This window comes from Puntigrus tetrazona, chromosome 13, assembly GCF_018831695.1.
Source record: "Puntigrus tetrazona isolate hp1 chromosome 13, ASM1883169v1, whole genome shotgun sequence".
Lineage (NCBI taxonomy): Eukaryota > Metazoa > Chordata > Actinopteri > Cypriniformes > Cyprinidae > Puntigrus > Puntigrus tetrazona.
This window is the reverse complement of record NC_056711.1, coordinates 18452908-18472328: the sequence shown is the minus strand read 5'-3', so window position 1 is coordinate 18472328 and position 19421 is coordinate 18452908. Positions and strand designations below refer to the sequence as shown.

Below are 19421 nucleotides of genomic sequence, written 5' to 3'. Positions count from 1 at the left end.
TAATTAAAAAAGAAATAAATAAATATTGCTTTGGCAATTTGCTGAAAAAATGTAAGCGTAAGAAAAAAAAAAAAAAATATATATATATATATATATATATATAAAAAAAATATAATAAAATATAAAAGTATATTTATAATACTTTACTTATACTAATTAAGTTGTTTTGCCAATGTAAAGTATCGAACAGAATTCAGAAAACCACCCAATTTTTAGAGAAGGTCTTGAAACGTTGATGAATCTAGTCTGGAAGGAAGAAACTGGAGTAAGATAAGACAGGAATGGCGGTCAGTGGATTGAGTCAGGTTCGCTCCAGTGATCAGCAGGCAGATAATGAAAAGGGGACTGTCTCTGAGGTAATTACTCTAAATGGAAGAAACGCTTTTTAATTGTGAGGCAATGAAAGGAGAGCTGTGTGGCGGCTCTTCAGTGTAACACTAAACCACACAGACAGTTACACTGGGACACAGACAGTGTATTTAGAAGTTATCACGTGTCACTTTTTTATATTTATTAAAGTGAACTGGCGAATATTGATGTCGCAAAAAATATTTTAAAAACACAAATGAAGATTATATTATTCTTTCTTGCATATTATTTAACTATAATATGCAAAATACAGTACATTTACACTTACATGCAAATGTAAGTTCATAGTGCTTATATACTTTTAAGTATGCAGTACACTACTATTGTGATTTAGTATTGTGAAATAATTACAAAAAAATGGCAAATGTTACAAAGTTACAAAGTAAAGATATTTATCATTTTGCTCTAAAATGTACTCAAATGTATCCATTTTCACATTGTAGTGAGCAGGACTCAAACAAGGTTCATTTATTTTCCTGAAAAAGCAAGTTACATTTTCTTGGGTGGGCACAATAAACACCGTGTTTATCTTTCCAGATGATGCAACAGAGAAAGATCTTTCTGACCTGGTGTCAGAGATGGAGATGATGAAGATGATTGGCCGGCACAAGAACATCATCAATCTGTTGGGAGCGTGCACTCAGGACGGTGAGTGGAAATAAATAAAAGCCGTTTGTTTTTCTGTTGAACTCAAAAAGATATTTTGAAGCAAGTTGGTTACCAAAACATTGCTGGTAGCTATTGAAATAAAAAAAAAATGTCTACAGGAAACCATTTAGTTGCCAAACGGTTTGGAATAACATGGCGGTGTTATTTTTGGGTTAACTGTTCCTTTAAGCTCTAACCTGTATAAATGACAGTGGTCTCTCTTTCTTTCACAGGTCCGTTATATGTCATAGTAGAGTATGCATCTAAGGGAAACCTTCGGGAGTATTTGAGGGCCCGGCGGCCCCCGGGAATGGAGTACTCATACGATATAGCCCGAGTATCAGATGAGCCTCTCACCTTCAAAGATCTGGTCTCCTGCACTTATCAAGTAGCCCGTGGCATGGAGTATTTAGCCTCACAGAAGGTATCTGCGCGCGCACGCCATATAAATACCGTTTACCTCTCTTAATTGTTTCTAAATGTCACTTAAATAGACTTTTTCAGGCTCAGATCCGATCTTTCTACTCAAGTCAAGTCAGTTTGATTTATAAAGCGCAGATTGTTCCAAAGAAGCTTCATGGTAATAAACAGGAAAACTGGTATGAAGCAAACTGTACATAAGACATTAATGTCATAATTCAGTTCAGTGTTGATTTAAAGGAATAGTTCCCTCCCCCAAAAAAATTTCAAACTTTTTTGCTGAAGATATTTTAAAGAAAGTTTGTGACCAGGCTGTTTTTTTGGCAAACTATTCCTTTAACTTTAAGTTTAGTGTCAGTGATCTCAGGCTGCTAGAATAAGCGGTAGCAAAAAGATTGCTACTGGTTTAGTTTGGATAGTTTGGAAGGGTTTTGTTTGCACACACCTGTATATTCTGTTTCGTTCTCAGAGTGTTTGATTTCACGTCTAATTGTCCCTTAAAAGTTAACAAGCAGCTCTAAACAGAAATGGACAAGACTTCATGCTAAACCGTTTACAGAATATCAATCGAACCTAACAAGCATAATTAAGACAGTTCATTCTAACATGCACATTTCATAAAATGAGCTTTTAGGCGTCCAGTTAGATTCATGCAGTTATTATCCCTTCCTTATCTGGCTTTATCGCGCCTCAGACGCTCTCGCATGCCGATCCGCCCTGCGGTTTATCCCTAAAGCACCTAAAACCTTTGTGTTGTTTGTGTCTGCGTGTGTGATTTTTGTCTGTGTTTCCAAGATGAAGTCGTGGTGATTTATGTTCTTTCTATCTTTCTTCATCTCTATGGCAGTGTATACACAGGGATCTGGCTGCCAGGAATGTGTTGGTCACGGAAAGCAACTTTATGAAGATTGCAGACTTTGGCCTGGCCAGAGACGTCCACAACATAGATTACTATAAAAAGACCACAAATGTGAGTTTCATTTCATCAGGAGGCACCTCTGTTTACTGTAAAACACATTTCTTGTTGATTTTCATCTCTCTACGCATTCATTTGGCTATATTTGTGCATGCAGGTAACGGCGCTCCATTAGCTGATGCTTAAATGGGAATTTGAGATAAGATACAGACTCGTTTTTGAAAGAAGTCCTTTCTGCTCACCAAGGCTGTGCTTATTTAATCTAAAAAATACAGTAAAATTGTTATAGTTTAAAATGACTCTTTTCTATTTTAATATATTTTAAAATATCATTTATTTCTATGATTCAAACATGAATTTCTAGCCATTTCTCCAGTCATTCAGAAATCTTTCTGATATGCCCCCAAAAATGTCTTCTCATTATTATTAAGGAGAAAAAGAGCTGTGCTATTTATTATTTTTAAGGAAACCGAGATACATAGGATTTACTACATAGTACAAAAGTGCAATTCTTTTGAAATAGAAATGTTTTGCAACATTGTAAATGCCATTTTTGATCAATTTAAAAATTGACTGAACACTAGTTTAAATATTGAGTCCTTTGGTTCATTTTACTTGCTAAGACTTACTAAATGTTAAGTCTGTCAATGTGTACACACCTTTATAAATGCCTATGATTTAGATCTCATTGGGTCTTAAAGTGTCCTTTATACAGACATATTCACGCTCGAGTCCTTTCAGCCTCCTGCCATCTCTTTCTTTGTTCTCTTACCTTTTCTCTCTTTCATTTCTCTTTTTTCCCTTCTGTTTATCTGCCACACACCCCCCTCCTCTCGTCAGTCTTGGCATGATTTGCAGATTCCCAGGCAGTCGGCGTGCAAAGTGATTTCAGCTCTTTGCTTATTTGGGCCTGCCCTCTTCTCTTATTCCAAAGCTTGTTGTTCAAGCTCATGAGAAAGAAATGGTAGTGACAAACCTAAACACATTAGCATAGCTTTAACTCGCATTCCCACCATTATACCAGTCTCTAGCTTGTCGTAGATGCTTGCTTAGCATGCTTTGCTGTAATTCACTCATTTGAGAGTTTAGGTCATCGGACGTGGCATCTTTATCATCATTATCTTTGGGTCAGTGTTCACGAACGATCAACAAAATGATCAAAATGGAGCCTATTTAATTCCTTATAGCGTATGGTTTTAGGTTATGGTTGTTAGATGGCATACATGGTTAATAAAAATTAGCTTTAGTTAATGAGTAAACCTTTCAAGTCTTAATGTGCGTGATTTAAGTTGGTCATTTATTGATGATTAGTTGTGCTGAAATCAAAATTGACCACATTTTATTATTTAATAAGCATCGCTAATGTTATTGTGCATGATTCTAGTTGGTTGTTTATGATTTTTAGATGGCATACATGGTTGATCCATTGGATGTAAATTTATAGTTGATTTGTTCAATTAATCAAGATCAATTCCATTTTATTACTTAACAAACATACTTAGTCTTATTGTGCATGATTCTAAAAGGATATGTATGGTTGTTAGTTGGCTTAGAGAGATGATCAGTTGGATTTCCAGACCTTCAGTGTAGGTTTCCAGACCTAACACTCTAGGTCATGCTGGTTAAAAAATCAGCAACGTCCAAGCCTTCCCAGTTTGCCAACCTTTAACTGGTAGGAGCTAGTTTTTACAACAGGGAAGTAAATGTAAGCGTCAACTTTTCCATACATTACTCATCAGTACGGCTTTAGTCCTGATTTATTTCTCCATTCTTATCAAGGTCACCGAGATCTGGCCATGAATATTTTAAACATAGTTTGCCATTATTAAAACAACGAGCTAAGCCCAGATTGAGAGATACTGATGACTGATTAATGGCTGGGGTTAGATTCAATTACACTAGTTCAACCCCGTCTAAATAAAACACTGTGAGCCAGGAGATTGTGAACTCGGGGCCCTTCCTATTGGATCTAGCACTCCAAATGCCATTGACTCTTGTATCTTCTCCACTAGCTTTAATTTATAACCCCACAATGACTCCTGTGGGAAATTAGAGTTTGGCGAAACGTCCCAACAAGATTTAATTGACCATCATTATTGGCTGCTTGGGGCTTAATGAAATTCCAGGCTAACAAGGGTCTGGTACAGACGATGATGTGAGCGTTGTAGTGTCTGGATGTTGTTGCGCTGCCTCGTCTTTGACCTTTTCTCTTATTGATGTCTGTAGGGTCGTCTGCCGGTGAAATGGATGGCTCCAGAGGCTCTGTTTGACCGAGTCTATACGCACCAGAGCGATGTGTAAGTCATCCATTCATGTCCTTTTTTAAATTGTCTTGTCTTGTCTTGGCATATGTTGTGGAAAAGAAGATTTTATTGCTCATTCATTGATGTTTACAACCTAATCTCCATTTATATCCAAAGCGACTCACTATGGGGAGTACACAAGCAATTCATCATAATGACGCAAAGAACATTATAGAAATTTCAAACATTAAACAGAGAGGGATTAAAGAAAGTGAACACATAGGAAAGTAACAGCAAGTAAAGTCAGAATTATGAGATAAAAAAGTTGCCGTTACCTTTTTTGCTTTTTATTCAGTGGCAGAAACAGGCTTCCGTAAGATGCAGCGAGAAGAAAGAGATACACGGAAGAGAAAGAAATATTGCCAGGGATTCAGGCTGTCCAGATAGGGCGATCAATTATAGAATCATAGCAATAACAAATACATTAAACGTTCTGAATGCACATTTACACATCAGTGCAACAGCGTGGCCAATTATAACAGATCATTTGCGTATAGTGACAGCTTGTTATTTCTTCTCATTGGTTTTGGATGGTTCTGGTTGGTTCTTATTGATCCAAGTCTAAATGATACTGTTAGGGCTGTTTTTCTTTCTACAAATTGAAAAAGTTGTCTAGAGAGAACAAGACCGTTCTACTGTGATTGGAGTGGCTGTGTGTTTGTGTAAAGCGAGTAGTTTGGGGAAGAAAGGGACCCGCTGGCAGGTGAGTTCAGGAGTACAAGGATTGTTTCCCTCGTGAAAAAAAAAGGAACACGAGTGATGGAAAGTTAAGGAAGTGTTTTTGTCAGGCAGAGAAAGAAGAAGGGCTGTTCGCGGCCAGCGCTACACCGAAAAGCAAGAGATTTCACGCTCGACTTGCGACCAGTGCCGTGTTACTAATCTGCGCAGCTTCAAAGCCCTTCAGACGGGCCAGACCCTCACCTCCCCGAGACCGGGCGGAAATGCCCTCTATCTTCCATTCCCTCCATCCAGCTCTTCTCGTCCTCATTGTTTTTTTCTTTTTTTTGAACACTTGAAAGTCTCTTCCCTTCTTTTTATTTTCTATAGAATTGTCATTTATATTTGCGTTCATCCGCTACTGCATGCTTGTTCCTTTTATTTATTTTTTTCTTGAAGAGATGAAACCAAACGGAAGTCACGCTTTGGTGCATGTTGGATTTTTCAGGCGACCTCTGTTGGATGCTTTGAAGTTTTGGCTGCATGCGCAGGCTGAAGTCATTTCTACATTCATTTGTTATTAATATTTTGATCTTTTGGTTTGCCCCTATCAAGTTCCAAATTATTAACTTGTGAAGTATTTAATGGAATGGCATTGGAATGTACATAAACAGATATTATCATAAAGGAATGCGGTTATACTGTCCACCCCTAATGATATATGTTGTGTAATCTCTCGCAGCTCATTATCTTTTGTCATGTTTGTCTGCTCTTTGTGTGGTCCGTGCTGTAAAATCAAATCAATAACAAAGAGACTATTATTGATGGCAAATGCTTGGATCTTTTGTCTTGGGGTTCAATGCTAATTATGCATCATAAGTCGCTAAGGTCTAGAGCTTTCTGATTGGCTCAGAAACAGACATGGTCCATACATGACATCATATTAAATTAAAACATAAATTATAATAAAAATCGAGAAACAAGTCCCTTGGGGAATGGGATGTAAGCTGCAGAGCTTGCAAAAATGGAAATATGGATGCATGTGTGTGCATGTTTGTTCAGGATGTTAATTTAATGGCTTTTATGGTTGAGGTTCATCCGGCTTCACGCGAGGTCAGCTAAATTAGAATAAAGATAGGTGTTGGCCTTTTAAACCTATAAAATAGGGTCACTTTTTGCTTTTATTGCCTAGTTAGCATGTAGAGTTCTTCTCATGAAATTTGTCAAGATAATTTAATTTAATCCAAATATTTTCTTTATATAAAATACATTTTTTTTCTCCTAATAGTGAAGTGAAATGTGGCTAATTAGCAAGCAAGGTCTAGCATACAGCTGTATCATTTGCACACAAGCCATTTGCAGCCTACTGCATCGAAGCGCAAGGGTTCAAGAGGACATTGCAGTGACCCTTTTTGTTCTCTCAGTGTGAGTGATTGATCATTGGGAGGTTAGCCACGGTTACACGGGGTGACTGAATAGAGATGATGAATTTGGCAAACATGTCAAAGAAGATGCAGCGCTAGATAAAAATGAGAAGACGACAAACAGGGTAACTGATTGAATAAACAAACACACAGACTGGTAACCGCAGGAGTAAACGAAAGCAGAGAGCCTTTGTGCTTTGCTTCGTGTGACTGCTGTGGGCCAACAGAAAAGAGCACAACCAGAGGAGAGTCGTGTTGTTCGGAGGCTGCTCTTGAGACTTAATGGGTTCTAAGTTTCAGATGTTTTAGAAGTAGAAATAAACATAATGCAATAGTTTAGAGGTATTCAGTTTATGTGAATAGCATCTCATTGGGATCATTGTGAGTAATGGTGTTCATAATGAATTTTGATTGCATTGATTTGGTATCTAAGCATTTTCCGAGACTCAAGAGAAACATTTGAGAAGCAGAAGACCAAAGCAACGTTTTAAAATGATCCCTCTAAGGAATCTTTGATAAATATTGAAGTTCATATTGAGATCTCATTGAGTGCAATTGTTGGTATCTGAGATCATTTTAGAGTCTTTTTTTTTTCAGGACAAAGATTGCACCAAAGTCTCAAACTATTTATGTTGAGATGTAATTGTTTGAAAATCCCGGTATCTGACCAAATTGTGAGTTTTCCTCAGGAGAAACATCTAAATAAGCCAAAACAAAGTCTCAAATTATTTATGGGAAATATTGATATTTTGATCACAAACTCTGATACCGCATCACGTTTTGAGCCAGTCTCAAATTTTCTCTCTACTAAATCTTTATGAGACATATTGGAGATGATATGGAGATCTCAGTGAGTGCAAGTGCAAGTATCTGAGCATATTTTGAGACATTTTTTCAGGCTTTTTCTCAAAAGAAACATTTGAGGAGCAGGAGAACAAAGCAAAGTTTCGAATTAGCCCTCCAAGGAATCTTTGAGAAATATTGGAGTTCATATTGAGATCTCACTGACTGCAAATGTTAGAATCTGAGATAATTTTAGAATTTTAGATTTCTTCTAAAATTCTCAGAAAAGAAACATCAGGAAAGAAGCAGGAGATTACGCCAAAGTCTTAAATTTGTTCTCCACTGACTCTCATTGCCACTGAAATGTTAAAAGAAGCTCACACCTTTTCTTTTCTGCTAACCTGCGTGTATAGTTGTAGAGATGTATTTCTCAAGAGCGTTGTGTAACGCATTGATTTCAAACCAATATATCTTGTGATTATGAAACGCTTTTGTTAACTCAGCAGGATAAGTAAAAGCTTATGCAGATGATAAGCGTTTCTGGCTCTGCATGTCCGCTGGCCTATTTTGGGAAGCTTTTAACTCGCATATGATGAGTCAAAGGGCACAAACCCTCTGTGGAAACTCTTATCATTTGCGTATTTTATTTTCCCTCCTCGTCTTAGATGAAGCAACACGGAATTGGCATGTGTTGAAAAATCATTCCCCGCTACAATCTTCCGTCCTCTGGATGTTTGTTTCCTGTGGGTCTCGCTAATGTTTGTTTTGGCTGGACAGTATGTGTCATTGTGGCGTTCCACGGAGGACAAAAGCCAGCTTTGAGTCCAGAGCCATTTGAGTCGTGTAAAAATGGCCCCACAGTCCGGGACACTCTCAGAAAGACCGCATTGAGACCCCAACAGCTACTGCATTGTCAGCGCCAACAAATATCACTACTGTAAATGGATCAAATTGGGTTTTTTGGAAAGAGCGTTCCATGTCCAAATTTTGGGGATAGTGAAGTAATGGTACCACAGAAGAGGCTGGAATTTGTTGTTAAATAACCGAGAATAACTGAACAAATGCTGATTGTCGAGTGCCAATATACTCTCACTGTATTTACGGTCAAAACACTGATTGAAAGTGTAATATGAACCACGAGAGGACTTTGTTTGTTGTGTGTTGTACTGGTAAAGTGATCTGATGAATGTTTGTCTGTCTCTTCCAGCTGGTCTTTCGGGGTCTTAATGTGGGAGATCTTCACACTCGGCGGTTCTCCGTATCCTGGAATACCTGTCGAGGAGCTCTTCAAGCTACTAAAAGAGGGTCATCGCATGGACAAACCTGCTAACTGCACCAACGAATTGTGAGTGTTGATGTTTTCTAAAGAGTTCATGCCGCATTGTCTGTAAATCTTTTTCCAATTGATAAATCTCTTTGCATTTGACAGAAGTTTGTTTTCATTAAGGTGGCATTCCCAAATTGTCTTTGTCATTTCATTTGCATTTTAGGACTAGTTAAACTAGTGTCCTACTGCTAAACATTTTCTATTATTGCATTGGAAATTATATGCCCATTATTATAATTTATTTATTTTTTAATTTTTTGCACTTAAATTTAAATTGTCAAGCTAGCGCCCCTTTTTTGCCATATTGTAGCTTGCATTTAGTATGTACTTGTACTAGTTCATATGTACGCCAGTTCACTTTCTATGTACAAATAGCACACCAAATAGCAACAGAAAATCTTGCCATTGAAAGCGACTTCCATATGTGATCAGGTCATCCACTTTCACGTTTTTCAGAGCAGAGGATCTTTTAACTGTATTATTTATCTTGTCAGCGCGCTAGTTAAGCTATCATACTTCTGATCATTTCCCGGCTGGTTAAACTGGCACCATGCATGTTTTAGTTAGCATATTCTTTACTTGATGTCAGAGTGTCTGTGTATTAGTTAAGTTGGTGCATTTACCTTGTCAGTGAGTCGGTTTAATTATCATCATGAGGTAGTTCAAACAACAATCATTTACTTTTTCTGCCTTTTTTAAACTTGTTTCTTTTTCTAGCATGTTGCTTAGTTAAGCTGCTAACCGTTTTAATCAATTTTTTGACGTGTATGTACTTTGTACATGTGCTAATTAAGCAAATTTTCTACTATCTGTTTTTTGTCTTACATTTAGCTTAGCAATGCGTCCAACTTAAACTAGTGTCTAACTTTTTTATCAAATTTATGACTTGTGTGTAGTGTACATGTACTAGTTAAGCTAATGTTCTACTTGCATTTTTTGGCCTTACATTTAGCCTAGCAATACATTAAGGTAGTTGCCAATTAACAGTTTTTAATCACATTTTTGACTAGTACTAGTATGTACTAGTTGAGCTGTTTTATGTTTTTATTACATTTAGTTTATGTACATTATGTACATTTATTAAATTTTGTTACGTTTAGCCTAGTAATGCATTAGTTAAACTAGTAATCACATTATTGGCTGGCATTTGGTGTGTGCATGTACTATTTAAGCTAAGTTCTTCCATTTAGCTAGTGTCCCGCTTACAATTTTCAATTTTACATACTAAAAAAAAAGTAAAATGGTAAAATGCTGGTCATGTCGACTTAAAGCTAGTTTTCCAATCATACAAAAATCCCAGTGGAGGTTTTCAATCAGGCTCTCATGGTTTTCGCATTGACCAATGAGCTCCTTCCCACCCTAAATTACCAGAAAAGTACATATAAGCCATCGTGTCGATGACCTAACAGTCTTTCACATAGACTTGCCGCATTAGTTTTGCGCAAAATCACCGTATTTAGCGCACGTGTACCCGCCTGAGCATGTCTGATTACACCAATGGTTGATTTCCAAAACAGAGCTTAGAAATAAATAAATGATGTCACGTTGTCTTTTCCCAGGTACATGATGATGAAGGACTGCTGGCACGCCATCTCCTCCCACAGGCCCACGTTCAAACAGTTGGTGGAGGACTTGGACCGCATTCTCACTTTGGCAACCAACGAGGTGAGGCCTGCACACGTTTACACACATGCATAAACACACTCCACACCGTTCACGCTTTCCCTATAGTTCTGGGATCCATCAAAGCCGTGCCAACGCTGGCTTCGGCTCGCAACATTTCGCAAGATCCGCGAGGGAAAGGAAGCGTTTTTTTTTTTACGGTCAGCGTACAGGTCGCTTGATTTCATCCAGGCTCGGGCTTTCGAGAGCGGCCCTCGCGCTAACGTTGCTCAATTGTCAGATGGATCCCTTCTAGACGTTTCTTTCCGTTCCCCAGCTGTCATCCGTGATATCCGTGTGGCGGACTGAGGGATGGAAATCTGTCAGAACTTGTCGAAGGGGGGGATTGAGCCGTGGAAGAGGGATGATGCCAAAAGCCCCGCTCTCGCTCGCCGTTTTGAACTTTAGAAATGTAATAAAGTGCCTCTGCTTTCTTCCCCCCGTCTTAAACTGCTCACAGATGTGAAGGTCTTTAGTAACGTGAGCTGCCTTGTGTTGAGCAGCGAGAGTTCAATCCAACACTCATTTTCGGCAACCTAAAACCCCCCTCTTCCTCTCGTCAAATAGTTCAATACCAGCCACAAAGAGAAAATGGCTCCAATTTAGTCTGAGGAATGAACCAGGAAAAAACATCCTTTTCGGTCGTGTATATTCATGTGCATTGGATGTTTAGATATGCTTTCCAGAAATATATAGTCTCCAGGACTGTCACTGAAATTCGATAGGCAAATATTGGTTAGATTCGACATTCTGAAGGCGATCGTTCAGACTGGTGAATCTGGCGCGGTGGTTTTCAGCATGGTTAAACGCGGATTGAGCACACTTCATTTTTAAGGAAGCGACTGGTAGATCAGTGTTATTGCTGGTCAGCCACAGCGGAAAGTATTATTTGAGTTATAAATGATTATATGATTATATACACTACCATTTAAACGTTTGGGTTCGGTAGTTATTGTTTTTGAAGGAAAGACATTATTACTTTTATTTAGCATGGACACATTTAAATGATCAGAAGTGACAGTAAAGCTATTTAAATGCCACGAAAGATTTCTGTTTTAAATGAATGCTGTTTTTTTTTTTTTAACTCTGTATTCATCGCAGACTACTGAAAACTAACTGAACGTAAAAAGTAGAAAAAATAAATAAAAAATAAGAAAAACTTTAACTTATTCCAAGGCAACGGCAGAAAGTATTGTTTAGAATAATTATTATAAACAAATAAATAATGTTTTGATTATATACAATACCATTCAAAAGTTAAATTAATACCTTTTCCAGCAATGATGCATTTAATGGATTAAAATGACAATAACCCATTTGAACTAAAAGTTCTACTAATACTAACTAAAATATTAATACTAACTACATGAAACCATTCATGTAGTAATATAGTAATATTTAGGAAGAGTTTATTTGCAAAAACACGTAACTACATTTTATTCTATACATTTGAAAAATACTTTTTTATAATTCTTTTATTGTGTTACTTAGCAGTTTTTTTGTTATTTATTTTTTAATATAGTAAAAAACAGATACAGTTTGATTGAGATTTGAGATATATATATATATATATATATATATATATATATATATATATATATATATATATATAACTGAAATACAAAAAAAATCGCCTGAAATAAAATGTTTGAAACTAAATCAACTTAAAAAAAACATTCTTTTTAGAATAGGCTTTATTTCCGTGGAATAGGTTCTCTTTCAACTGACTGAAATATTTTGTCCCTAGTAAATGTGGCAGCTCTAGTTCTGGTCATGTTTATTCATCTTCCTCTTTGTGTCTGCAGGAGTATCTGGACCTGTGTGCCCCGGTGGAGCAGTACTCTCCCAGCTTCCCCGACACGCGCAGCTCCTGCTCCTCCGGAGACGATTCGGTCTTCTCCCACGACCCCTTAGCAGACGAGCCCTGCCTTCCCAAGTACCAGCACATCAACGGAGGCATCAAAACATGAGCCTCTCCAACTTTTTCCAAACCCACTGCATCCAAGCTACTCCTGCAGTCCTCAACAAGACTGAGAGACTTTTTACCCACAGTTCCCTTCTCACCATCCAGAACCGTATGCTGCCTCCAGGCTCCTGGCGAAGCTCTCGCTGGACTTTGGGAGCCCGCTAAAGGAGGCTGAGACGCCAGCAGTGCTGCTTTTCCGGAAAGAAACTGAAGTGTGTGTGAAGCGCAGGTGCCTTTTTTGTGGAAACGCACACTTGCCCGCACAAAAACACGTGACCAAGCTCTTAAAAAGAGGACGAGGACTGAAGAAAAGTGACTGTTTCCAAGGACCCACCTCTTGCTTTTTTTGTTTATTTTGATGATTTTTTTTCCATTTGTGTTGGAATTCTATTACATTATTGCCATCATTCCATTGCTTGGCATTCCAGGATTCTGTGTTCCCAAGAGAAATTAACGGAGCACATGGACAGGACTCTTAAGAGACAAAAAAAGGAGTACAATAAGGAAACATACTAACTAACAGAAGAAGAAGAAGAAGAAGAAGAAGTAGAAGAAAACATAACACTGCCTCCAGTTGATTTTTTTAATTTTTTATTTTTAAATGCTCCGTTTTTACCATGATAACACAGTTATCATACAAAAATCCCAAGCAGTTATCCTTAATGGTAAAAAAAAAATAATAATACATGGTATATAGTGCTGGGTATATTTGTAAATATATTCAAATATGTAAAAATATATATATTATATATTTACAATGAATTATTTTTTGTATGGACTTCCGAACAATTCCTCCCTTTTCCCTCAGAGCGAAAAATAGATGTTTCTATTACATTCCCAGAAATACTTTCATTAGCACATATATAGCGGGACTCGACATTAAAAAAAACTCCATGAAATGGCTCGGCGAGTGCAGTTTTCTCTTTTGTCTCTTTTCTCTGTCATCTTTTGGGAGCGCACTAGCGTTCAGAAGACCTCGGAACTAACAAACACGGACTAAAAGCCACAAAACTCTCCGGTTTTCTGAGCCGTGGTGCTGGTTTCGAAATCCGGGCGCACAAAATCTCCTGGAAACGTTTAATGTCGGGTCCTGCGCAACTCTCGCTTGCTGACACAGTCGCGTATTGGCTTTCAGGGAAAGAGATAGCGTGTTAATTTATTGACTTATGTTAAAGAAGAATCAAAAAAAAGATCAAAATAATAAAGAGATAATAATATTAATGATGACCGTAGAAACAATAATGATTCATAATTTTATTTTGTAATTTAAAATGACATTTCAGTGGTACAAAGAATTATTCGTAGCTGGTATCGAAAGATTTGCATTTCTTACGTCTTTTTTATATATATATATATATACAAATGTGAATGGTAAGTTAAAATGCAAAAATAACGTACATTTTTATAGTCAGCTAATCCCTTTTCTATAGTAGAGGATGACGTTTTTATCCGGCTGTTTTACTCACACTGAAGTTTGCATTTGAATTTGACGCAATGCTGGAAAAGAGGTTGCAGTATATTTTGTGCAGTTTTACCCACATCAACTCGAAAGTATTACGAATTGTTCAAGTGTTTCATTTTCTTCCAGACAAATGAGCTGAGGTTGTTCTCAACAAGTGTTCCTGACAGATTTGTAAAATTAAAGATGAAAAATGACTCGTGTGTGCTTAGTTTTTATAGTTTGAGACACTTTTCCAAGTACATCCCTTTCTGGTGTTTTTGCACGTATTCAAATGAAATTTATATAGCGCGTTTTTTTTTTGCGCAGCACAGTTTCAAAACAGCTTTGCAAAACAGCATGTTAATGTTTGTAATATATTAATATTTTCATGCCTTTAGTCGCATTTAGAAGATTGAAGTTGATAAAATGGTTTACATTTTACAATGATACAAACAATCATCTCTTGTCTTGGGCAAATATACTGTATATATGCAAAAAAAAATTGTATATACTTAAATATGCAACTACGTTTAATGGGATGAGTGATAATATATTTTTACAAAAAAAGTATGAAAATTGTTAACACATCTTCATGGTAAAAAAAAAAAAATTATATATATATATATATATATATATATATATATATATATATATATATATATATACACAAACAATTTAATAAATGTTCATACTGAGATATGAGAAAAAAAAAAAAAAAAAAAAATATATATATATATATATATATATATATATACACACACACACACACACACAATTTAATATATTATTAAGTATTATAAGTATTTTGTTTAAGCATAGTTGAGCAGTTTGAGATTTTTAACGGTGCTTTTCACTACAACGTTAAATCTGTGTTTCGTGTTCACAGCGCTTTGTCACCCGCCATTTTTCTCTTGATATCTGCATAAAGTCGAGGAAAAACCCAACCTTCCTCTACAACACTTTGTCTGTGCTGCTTTCAGTCCCACAATGCACTGCGCAAGTGTTTCAGCTCAACTTCCGTAGGAATTAATTGAAAATGCTGTGGAAATGCCCCTGCGGGACATCAGAGACATTATTTTATTAGGCATAATATTTCAGTTTGAGATACTATCACCTTTTTATTTCCGGTGTCCCCTAAAAGCGACGTTGGTTACAGTGTGTTTAAGACGGGTCGAAGGTCACTCATGAAAGCGAAAAAAAAAAAAAAAAAAAGCTGTGGCGATTGAAACCTGCCATGCCCTTCACTGACAGCAGCGTTCAGACCTCATGACTGATCCTCTAAACGAGAGAGCGTCACGAGCATATGCCACATAGGGTTCTTCAGCTCAGAGCTGTTGAAAAACGCGAGGAGGCCCATCGGAGCGCTGACTGCCTCTCAATCTACTGGTTCTTACGGCCTCCATCTGTCAGAGGCTGTTTGCACAAGGTCCAGTCCTCTGGAATGTCAACATGAGTCGGGCGTGAGCGGGCACTCACAGATAACACACGGGTGACGCTGGGAGAGAGTTAATCAGTGACATAAACCACATCCAGTGCTTCATAGCTTGCGCTCTCTTTAAGCAGACTCAGTCATTTTCAGAGATTGATCCGTTGAGGTTCACCTCCCTCATCCTAAATCGGTGCATAAGTATAATCTTAATGAATTTTGACACAACTTCCAAGACTTAACGGAAAGAAAACTAATGGAGTTATTTTAGCTCCACTACGGTAGCACTTACAGTTCTGGTTTGGAAATGTATGCAAGTTAGGGTGTATTTATACATATAGTGCAACATGTATTGCCATTAATTAGCTGAAAAGGGTGAGCGTAATTATATTACTTTTTATTTCTCATGCTACTGTATCTTCGTGGACTTCGTGGTTCGTAACAACATACTAGCATACTATTACTGCAGCTGCACACACTTCTAAACGTCAGAAAAACGCAGGTATCTTTATCCACCCTTTTCTTTAACGCGAAAGTAAACATATGGGAGGCACTTCCGGTTACTAGCTGCTACAGGAAAATAACGAGAAGAATAAGAACGTGCGATAAACTGAAAAAAAAATGTTTGCACTATAAACCAGTGTGTTCATAATTAAGATAAAGGCAATATGGCAAGACACACTTATTTTATAATATCATATAATTAAGCAGCGAAACGAGTCGTTTTGGAGATAAAATTGTGGATCGTAGCATTGTGGATATTACGCAAAGAAGAACATTCAGCCAATAGCGTGAGTTTGGGGGCGGGATTATCAGTTTCCTGGCCAATAAGAGAGCGTGTTTGAAAGAAGTTGATTAGCGGTTCATTTTTGGTGTGTAGAAATTATACACTTTTCAAGCCATACACTAAAGTTTATTTTCATAAGTTGCAACCCGCTTGCAGCGTTTTTCAATGCACAGATCGTCTACACAGATGCTGAGGTAGGTGCACGCGCATCCTCAGATTCTCCTCAGAGGTTTATTAAAAGCGATCAAGTTCAGTCCTGAAGCTTGCGTCTCTCCACGGGACTTAAATTGTCGATAGAGTTTCTGAAGTTTAAGAGGGTTTAGCAGATGTGCAGCTACTGTCATAAAGTCGGCCAATAAAAACAGCAATAAAGAAGCGCTGCCTCATAAATGAGGTTTAATTGAAAATGAGCAGATGAGCAGTTGATCGCAGCTCTGGTGCTGTTGGCCTGCTAGTGCTGGAGGTGGAACGAGATGCTTCAAAATAATCCAGAATTGTGCTTTTATCTCCTGATTCCAGTGAAGTATTCTGGTTCTTCAGTAATTCTCTTAGAAATGGTTTTACGCTATTCTCTTTGACATTAAACGTAGAATATAAGAATAGAAATGTGCGAGTTGTTTTTATTAAAGTGTGTTTTTTTTTTTTTTTTTGGTTTTTTTGACATGAAATGAATGAGTTCTGATAATGAATCAGTTTTTAGCTCATTTCAGACATTGTGAAAGCTGATTTCAGTCCAGAATTTTAAATCTAATGCGAGCACCAATTTAAAAAAAAAAATGTAAAAAAAACTTTTAAAAGATGCCTTAAAACAAATTGAGTCATTAGCATATGAATGCAAAGAGTAAAAAAAAAAAAAAAATTATTGGAACATACTGCTGTAAAACATTTATTTATGAATGTTTTCTGAAAATGCAAAACAATCCTGGTTTTTAAATATTTTTACACAATTTTTTTCGCATTACATTTTATAATTTTGCAAACAATACGGGAACAAAACTTTGTAATGTTCACCAACTGTCTAAAACAAGTAGTAAAGAAAATAAATTAATAAATTAAATGAACGTCCAATTAATGCTACACTGGCAAACATTTCTTGTATTCAAATCATTTTGCAATATCAATTTCCAAAACTGTAAATCATAAAAAAAAAAAAATCCTAAAATAAATCATAGCTTTAAAATTAGTACTTGATTTTTTTTTTTTTTTTTTTTTTATTTACCTGTTGTTGTTTTTTTGTTTTATTTTTTTTAGTTATGTTTACTGGCTGCTAAGGTGTTATTTTGAACTTTAGTTCAGTCAAGGAATTCTGACAAAAAAAATAAAAATCATGTTTTTCATAATGGAAGGAAAAGAATAAAGTGAAATGTTTCCGGAGCAGCAAATCAGCATATTAGAATGATTTCTGAAAGATCATGCAAAACAATCCTGATTTAAAAAAAATATTTTTACTTTTTTTTTTTTTTTTTTTCACATTTTTATAATTTTGCGAACTGGACAAATGTTCACCGAACAGTCTAAAGCGAGTAGTAAAATAAAATAAAATAAAGGAACGTCCAATTAATGCTTTTAATTTAATTAACACTGGCAACTCTGAACGAATTATTTATAAACATTTCTTACCTTCAAATTATTTAGCAGTATCAGTTTCCAAAACTGTAAATAATTACAAAAAATCATAAAATAAATCATAGCTTTAAAACTAGCACTTGATTTTTTTTATTTAGCTTTTTTTTTTGCTTCGAGTTCTATTTCCCGGCTGCTGAGGTGGCTTCGGTGTTAGCATGACTTAATTAGTCTGCAGCTCGAGGATCAGAGACAGCTGCTCGTTTGAGCGGGAAAACAGACGGGCCAAAGAATCCAAAAGAGCACAACACAAGGCTGATCCTACGCCATATAAGAGAAGGATGACCTCCTTCCCGCTCCCGTTCCCTGCAATTTTTCCCTCAGCTAATTCTCAATATCTAAAGTCATTTACCTGGACACAGTGTCTATTGTGTGGATAATTAGCTTGCCGGCTGCAGGTTGAAGGAGCTGCCCTTCCAAACGCTCAGGAATGTCTGTGCTTGTCTTGGGGTTAGAATGTAATTAAATCAGTTTTCTTCCTGGCTGTGACTCAATGCCGACTACCTGTGAGGACAAGAACTTTTCCCATCTTGTCCTGGCAAGAAACGCTAATTCCAGCTTCCGACCATGCTAACTTTTTCTTTTACCTCTTTCTATCGCTTGCTATTGTTCAGATGCCCTCGGGCCAAAAAACGGAGCATTGCCAGAAAAGGTTCTGAAAAGCAATTAAGGAATAGTTCGTGAAAAATTTCAAATAAATACATTTTAAATAGACTTTCATTGGGGAAAAAAAAAAGTTTAAAGCTGATTGTTTTTAACTAAAACTAAAATTGCTGAAATTAAATTAAATGTAAATTAAAAACACTTGGCAGCTGTATATACTCATCCATTCTCCAACCATTAGTTGATCTTGATGAAAACTGAAATACTAAGTATTTTTAGTAATAAATACTAAGATTACTAAAGCTAAAACTGAAAATTAATAATATAAATATATATTTTGTTATACGCTTTTGTCATTGCATTTTATTGTATTTTGTGCTCCACAGAAATTATTATTATTTATTTATTTTTTCTGTTAACTGTTTCTTTAAGGAGTTACACCGATCTAAAAAGGTACGCCTTGAGCACAGCCATCCTTACCCATCAGTCAGTGCAGGATGAAAGTTGTAATGGAAATCATGATAATTATAACTCCCTTTTTTTTTTTTTTTTTTTTTTTTTCCAAGCTCCTGGAGATGACTGGACCAAAGCGGAGGGGGGAAAAACAGTGAGTCTGAAGGAGAGCGAGCGCTGAAAAGGTGCTTTGTCCTGGGCTCCAGGTTGACAGAGGTGGACCCGTCAGCGCTTGTGGTTCTAGGCGGACGTCCAGGCCCTCGCTGGCACCGTCTGCAGAGCACACAGCTGGGCTCAACACCTCAACCCGGCCCAGCTACAACTACAACCAGCCACCGCCGATGGAAAAACAAACCAGAGACTCAACCCCCCTGTGAAAAACAAGTACGCTTAGAATACTTTATTACAAAGCTAATATACTCCACATTAAAATTAGTGCAAACTGGGTGTAATGTTTTTAAACACTTCATAACATATTAGTTGCAATTAAATGAAAATGTGTTGGTGTATTTTAAATGCATTACGTTTCTGACCCATGTAAGCAGAACTATTATTATATATTATATTATATTATGATTTATTATTATTGCTATTGTTGTTTTTATTATTAACT

General features: G+C 36.7%; 1 protein-coding gene and 1 long non-coding RNA gene across 10 annotated transcripts in view; both read left to right on the top strand.

Annotated features, from left to right (window-relative positions):
• fgfr2 (fibroblast growth factor receptor 2) overlaps positions 1 to 14131 on the top strand; it is a 46080-nt gene extending 31949 nt beyond the window's left edge. For all 9 annotated transcript variants that reach the window (XM_043255034.1, XM_043255032.1, XM_043255033.1 and 6 more), the window contains 7 exons: positions 907 to 1017; positions 1251 to 1441; positions 2285 to 2407; positions 4580 to 4650; positions 8728 to 8865; positions 10407 to 10512; positions 12315 to 14131. In XM_043255034.1, the coding sequence (XP_043110969.1) occupies positions 907 to 1017; positions 1251 to 1441; positions 2285 to 2407; positions 4580 to 4650; positions 8728 to 8865; positions 10407 to 10512; positions 12315 to 12479 (905 nt within the window). In that variant the 3' untranslated portion in view covers positions 12480 to 14131. The remainder of the gene's footprint in view (positions 1 to 906; positions 1018 to 1250; positions 1442 to 2284; positions 2408 to 4579; positions 4651 to 8727; positions 8866 to 10406; positions 10513 to 12314) is intronic.
• Positions 14132 to 16202: 2071 nt separating this feature from the next.
• Positions 16203 to 18954, top strand: LOC122356994. Its single transcript, XR_006252406.1, has 2 exons — positions 16203 to 16323; positions 18922 to 18954. It is a non-coding gene; the product is annotated as an uncharacterized LOC122356994 (long non-coding RNA).
• Positions 18955 to 19421: the final 467 nt, after the last annotated feature.